The sequence below is a fragment of the Ylistrum balloti genome, unplaced genomic scaffold (assembly GCF_031769215.1).
Source record: "Ylistrum balloti isolate Yb309-2 unplaced genomic scaffold, AGI_CSIRO_Ybal_v1 Utg369612, whole genome shotgun sequence".
Taxonomy (NCBI): domain Eukaryota; kingdom Metazoa; phylum Mollusca; class Bivalvia; order Pectinida; family Pectinidae; genus Ylistrum; species Ylistrum balloti.
Window position 1 is genome coordinate 238,203 of NW_026781887.1, and position 6,499 is coordinate 244,701.

Here is a 6,499-nt window from a genome sequence, read left to right on the forward strand (position 1 = left end):
TTCTCACAAAATTATCAAAATTACTTAAAGAGAAATATTGACATGAAATATATTTCAATTAATCCTTAATCGTGATGTACAAAATAAGACGACATCTCTCAGAGATCTGGCGCCCTATCGCGCCCTATCAATGGATCTTTATTTGGTCTTCAAAAGATGGACATTTGTCCTTCTCTATTTGGTTTTTTCTCTTCTTTATATATAAATTGAAATTTATTCTTAATCTTTATCTATCAAATCAAAGATGAAAACTTGTCGGCCACTTTGTTTTTCTGACCAGTCCCAAAAACAGATGGCCACAAGTGGGAGGTAAGGGGATTTGAGAAAGATTCATCATTTTCTTCAAGAAATAACAACAAACTTTAATCGACAAAATCCAAGACAGTCCCCTCTTAACCCTTTTGTTTTGTTTTTGTTTGTAAGTAGAGACGAACCTACATATGAAATCTGAGAAAGATTTACGAAGTACCTCCCAGGTAATTTCATTGTCAAAATTTAAAATGGCCGCCTGTCAGCCATTTTGGTTTTCTGTACAATACCAAGATCAAAAGGGCACAACTAGGATAGAATGTTGTCGAAAAAAAATGGCTTCCGCAGATATGGATATACAAATACTATTGGAAAGGATGTATTGTTCGACTCCCCTGGACAGTCTGATTTCAACATCATAAAGTTATTATGAATATGTTTTTTTTCGTTTTGCGGTTTTACCCGATGTTCGGTGAGAAAAAAGGGAATTTATGAAATTTAGTACAATGTTCTGTACGGATTTGATATTCAATTAATATATTTTCGCGTTTTTTTTACTACATGGAATGTTGCCCACAATATTATGGAGTTTTATCGTGTTTTTTTTTCATATTGGTGAGTCAACTCCATACTGTCATACAATTGTAAGAAAGTCTTTAGAACGTCAGAACAATTTGGAATACCTCGAATATTCCAAACAAATATAACATTCACAACACAGTAAATGTGCCATATTGTGGAACTGATATTAAACGATTATCGCCCGGATTAGTGGGGAGACGCTTAACCATCCAAAAAATATTGTTCATTATCCTTATATATCACTACAAAAGGAAATACCTACTTGTCAAGCGTTCGGGAAGGTTAACCTTCCTTTGCTTTATCGACGGCGCCCGCCAAGTAAATCTTGATCGATCCAGGCTATCAATGACATATTTGCAAATGAGAACATGGTAAACAAGGAACCCCCATCAATGGTCTATATATATATGTTTGTTTATGTTGTCTTCATTGCTAATATGTCAGCATTCTTTGTTTTAACAGCCATTTACGTTCCCACAAACCGGTTATAGGTACTCCAGCTCTCCGAGTAACAGGGAACAGGTAGGAGCACAATACATATGTATTATACTGATCTTAAAGATCAGGAATAGTGCCATGTCATGATAATGTCCACACAATTTATCACATACATACATATACAGGGATTATTCCGTTTATTGCAAATATTTTAAATGCACATTTTTAGACATATTCCAATTTCACAGATTTTTTTTATCAGCATGTCGGCAACAAATTATTTATAGCATTGCTTAATGAATTACAGTTCAATATCTATAAAGAATTGGTGTTTACAAATCAGTTATATACCAAAAAGGACTTTTTCTCTTTCTTTGGTTGAAATCAGAATTATCATTGTACATATATTTATAGTGTTTATCAACAAAAAACATAAACCTATAGGATATCAAAAGACTTAAAATATTCAAATTTGAATTACATACTGCTGACAGAAGGGTACAGAACACCCATTAATATTAACATTTTTTTATCGACAAGATCATTTAATAGGTAAGTGATTGATTTTACCAGAGGTCCTACCAAATATATCTACAACAAAAAATTCTTGGAATAATGCTTTATACATCACAAAGCTAGAAAATACTTTAAAGAAATTTAAAACATATCATTACATGTACAATATCTGATGACTTCCTCATATGCCCTGCTTGTCACTCACTGAGTCATTAGAATTACCAGACTTGTTAAATTAAGTAACTACACAGCACAAAAGACAGTGTTATCATCACAGGTCAGAGTTTTCTCTAAGACCCTCAATTTTTCTAATTGAAATAGTCCAAGGGCTTGCATCCTATATGAAAATAAGTAACACTTTAATAATTTCGGGGTCCTTTGTCAACTTAAGGAGTTAAAATGAAGGTTTTTGAGAGTCAGGAAAAACTCTGACAGCCAGATGCTTGATTGGATTAGTCAACCCCACTTAAAACAATTCTGATAACTAGGAAACACAGTTACATGTACATGAAAAAACCTCAGTTGTACTGTAAGCACAGATGTCCTGCACACAGCAGAAGTTTAAGGGGGAGGGGTCAATCTAGCACAACATCTGTCATATGTGTACCTAAATTTTTCCACTGGTAAGAACCAGAAAACCTAATTCTGACAATATCAAATAGTTTGTATTGTTACACTGAATAATGATGGGTCAAACCAGTTATCATCAAAGCTTGTCTTCTGTGTTGTAAGAATTACTTGGTAATAAATACTGAATAATCAAGCAAAAAAAAACATTTACACAAAGATAAGAATGAAAAATGATATTTATACATCTGATAAGTAAATCTTGGTGGTGAAATGTGATTTTGGACATCCAAACAGGTATCGCATGTATGTAAATAAATACTATTTAATGAAACTATTTCCAAAAAATCATAGTTATCTCCCCTTTACAATAAAAATCTGTGCCAACCAATGGATTCATACAAACCTATTTTTATCAATGCATCTTCCAATAACATCATACTTACTTTTCAAGAGAACTGAATACATTATTGTCAATATAGTCTGTTAAAAGCTTTATCATTACATCATCAAAGTCAAAAGTTCAGCGACTGGCTTATAGATCTCGGATGCCCTCACCTCTTAAAAATGTACTCACCATAGCTATATTAACTCCCAAGTTACCATATTTTTAACGCACCAGTTACTAATTAATTGTTATTAATCCTATGTCATATGACTTAATGGAGCTGTGACTGGCTAAGCATTCTCATTGCTTCCATTGTCACGTCATAACTTTATGATGTCATATACATTGCACCATCACCAAACAATGAGATAAACGATGAGAATCAATCTCATAAAATACCGAATTTATAAATAGAAACTCCTGTAAGTTACTCTATATATTAATTGTTTGTTCTATCACTGTTTTGCTTTTTTTTTTTCTTTTTTCTTTTTTTTGTACTTTCTTTGTATATTAAATTGTGCTTTATACTTTGGGAAACCATTGACATGTTGAAGATTCTTTCCTGGAGCAGGTAGTAAGATCACTGATGTGTCAAAGATTCTTTCCTGATGAAGGTAGTACAATAATTCAGTCTCTCTTTTGATTACTCTGCTAAAATCCAAGATGGTTTGAACTTTGAAAGGGTGAAAAGTGTGCATATCACCAAGTTATTGACTTCATCCAATCTCCAACATCATTTATTTCAGTCAATGATTGACACTGGAGATATCTATTGTCCAATTCAAATAAGCCTAAAGTTAAAGAGATATTTTCATTTTCCTATAGATCCGACTCGATCTCTGGGTATTAGTCTCAGTTCTGATCCATGTTTCAAAAATACATTTCCTGAAAAAAAAGAAACACAAATCAGAAATGCAATTTTTCAATTAAAAACAAACAAATTCATTAAAATTCAAATGTCACTTTTGATAACCTGGCTGAGAACCACTTAAATTCATTAATTAATTAAACATGCTTTATGAAGCAGATGAATTACAATGTGTTTTTAGAGGAAGGTTTATTAGAAAGTGCCAACAAAACTGCCAATTTTGCCAAAATCATGTAATAACTGATTTAACAGCAATAAATATCTATAAATTCCTGTGATCTCAGTTTTATCTTTAGACATTTTTGCCCTATTTACTTTGGGTAGCATGTGACGGGCCTCAGGCATGTTGTTCAGTGATGTTTGAATGAGCTTTACCACAAGGAATTCCCTTTAAAATGACACTGGCTGTACATGGAGCGATAACCAAGCAAACAAACCAATAGGTTAAAGCTAAGCTTGCCATCATATCATTTCAGGAAAAGTATTGACAATCTCCTGTCTGTATGTCACTGACCTCAGCAGGTATTTTAACATGTGAGTAGAATACATAACATTTTTGGGTTTTTTTTAGGGGATAGGTCTTATAGATGAATAACAGAACTTTCAATAGTTATACACTGCAGCACACAAATGATCATTTTGAATAGTTTTCACAAGTTCAAGTCACTCATTTCCCTCAATTTAAGTTGGACAAACTCCTGACATTAATTGATACTGGAATGATGTAAAAATAATTTGACTATACATTGACTAGTTTACATGTATCTTCAATAATAAACTTCTCTTAAATTTCTTAAAGTATCAAGGATTATTTTTTCAAATGCCTCAACAAGGGATCAAAACCAGGAACCTCAAATAAACTAGACTTTCTCTATATTGAGCTATCAAAGCAATTCTCATACTCCAGCCAGTAGGAAGCAACAAATGTTCCTGGGGTGATAAGAATATCAGTCTTACCAGCACTCTGAGCCGGATTTATTCCGATCCCATCATTGGTTATGATGGCACTGGTGGCAGCTGGTACCTTAAACTGGAACAACAAAATAGGTTACTAGTAAAATATGTACAGATGTATTAACATTACGACAACAGCTACTTCAGAAAATTTGTTACGTGACAATCATTGTGTCTATAGATTCTTTTTCTTGTTTTTGTCTCTTTTTTGAAAAATGGAACATAAATACAATTAGCTTGTAATGTTTTTTAATTGTTCTTGACAAGGATTTGATTGTGTAGCTTAGAGCAGTACAGAAAAATATATACAGTATAGGCCACCAAGTAAGATAAATTTTGGTCATATCAACATTAGAAGTGGAACAAGCAGATAGTGTGTTCAACCCCTGAGGAAATGTATACAATGACTCGTAACGGAAGAGATGACAATAATGATAAGCGGATTATAATACCTCTTCTGCAGCAAACTTGAGTACTGCTGTGAAAGGCGTCGCCTCTGGTACGCTAAGACTGTAACGCAAAGTTTAGAAATCATTACCATGTAAGTTTCTGGATTCAAACATCCTTTTCACTGGATAATTTCAACTTATATATACTAACTTGAGTGCTTAAGAAAAAAAAATCCTCTGGACCCGATATGTACCATCAACCATTTGATATTTAACAAAAAGATTTCCACTGCAGAAAAATCTGGCATCATGGCCTGTGAGAACACTAAATAACAGTATACATTACATATCTTTTAAATCGTAGCTAAGTATACACATGCACATGAAAGAGATGTCATTTCATAATGCATTACTTCACCAGGTATCGAACCCAGGAACCCTGACTTACTAGTCTAGAATTTACAACACTTATTCTTACACATTTCTAGCCAATACATGGTCAGTGTCTTAAGATATAGACTGTATTTTGATGCTGGTAAAGACAGACAAAAATGGCTGGCCTCTGGTGAGCCACTTTTGTTTCTCTGCCAGAGTCAATAAACAGCTTATATTTTAAGACATAGCAACATTGATTGAAGATTCAGACTACCAAAATGTTAACAGTTTGTTATTCAATTTTTTGTTTACCTGAGGTTGATATTGTGCTGAATTTGGTTCTATGACATGAATAATGTCAAAATAATTGCTCAGTGAGGAAATATATTGCGGACTCCAAATTCAATGAAAGATTTCCAATATTCTTTAATAAACTTCTTCTTCAAATCATATGTAACAGCGAGATATGATACTGGACTCCCGAGATATGACCACCCCCCCCCCCCCCCAAAAAAAAAAAAGATATGTTGACCAAAAGTCTAAGATATGTAATAATGAAATAAATAGTTATTTTAATTTTACATATCATCACATGATGTGGCATCGAAAAACAGAAATATAATTCTTTAAAGGAAGCGAGGAGTCTGAAGCAGCTTAAGTAGTTTGGTTAAAGCTGACTTCTTGTATATTTATACAATATTGTTACCAACTCAACATGGTGTGAGGTTTTGATTCCAGCACTTTTAAATAACACATTATTGCACCATCTTGTGAGAAGAAAGAAAGATAATGTGAGTGAAAGATCCTGACGAGAGACGAAATTTAAATAAATAATTCTGGATGTAGTGACACTGAAAATCACCATATGGACATATAACACACTGAAACAGGATAGTGTACTCACACTTTATACGGCAGTTTTGGATCCGAGGTCAGAGTGATCTTGAATGTAACTTTAGACCTGAAATATTTAGAGTAAAGATTATATGTATTATTGTGTCATAAAATTAGAAAAACGACAACGAAAGAGAAATATGTATAATAGTGTTGAACATGCTTACATTTTGACAAGATTCACCCGGCTTCCCTGACACGCAATACCGGAAATGGATTTCCCTAAGATGACGTAAAACATAACATATGAATAGAAATGGTCTGTTGTATTTTTTCTTA

The 6,499-nt window shown here is 33.2% G+C and overlaps 1 protein-coding gene across 1 annotated transcript; it reads right to left on the reverse strand.

The window, feature by feature from the left end:
- Nucleotides 1–3,138: 3,138 nt before the first annotated feature.
- On the reverse strand, nt 3,139–6,417 carry LOC132546984 (ubiquitin-fold modifier 1). Its single transcript, XM_060210723.1, has 5 exons — nt 6,388–6,417; nt 6,231–6,287; nt 5,015–5,072; nt 4,566–4,638; nt 3,139–3,625 (listed from the first exon to the last, which is right to left on the reverse strand). Coding segments are annotated over exons 1-5 (264 nt in total). The 5' UTR covers nt 6,390–6,417; the 3' UTR covers nt 3,139–3,551.
- Nucleotides 6,418–6,499: the final 82 nt, after the last annotated feature.

Coding starts and splice junctions, on each gene's coding strand:
- LOC132546984 (XM_060210723.1), bottom strand. Junction 5,073..6,230: donor CCAAAACTGCCGTATAAAGT/GTGAGTACACTA, acceptor TTTGCGTTACAG/TCTTAGCGTACCAGAGGCGA. Junction 3,626..4,565: donor AAATCCGGCTCAGAGTGCTG/GTAAGACTGATA, acceptor CTTTTTTTTCAG/GAAATGTATTTTTGAAACAT.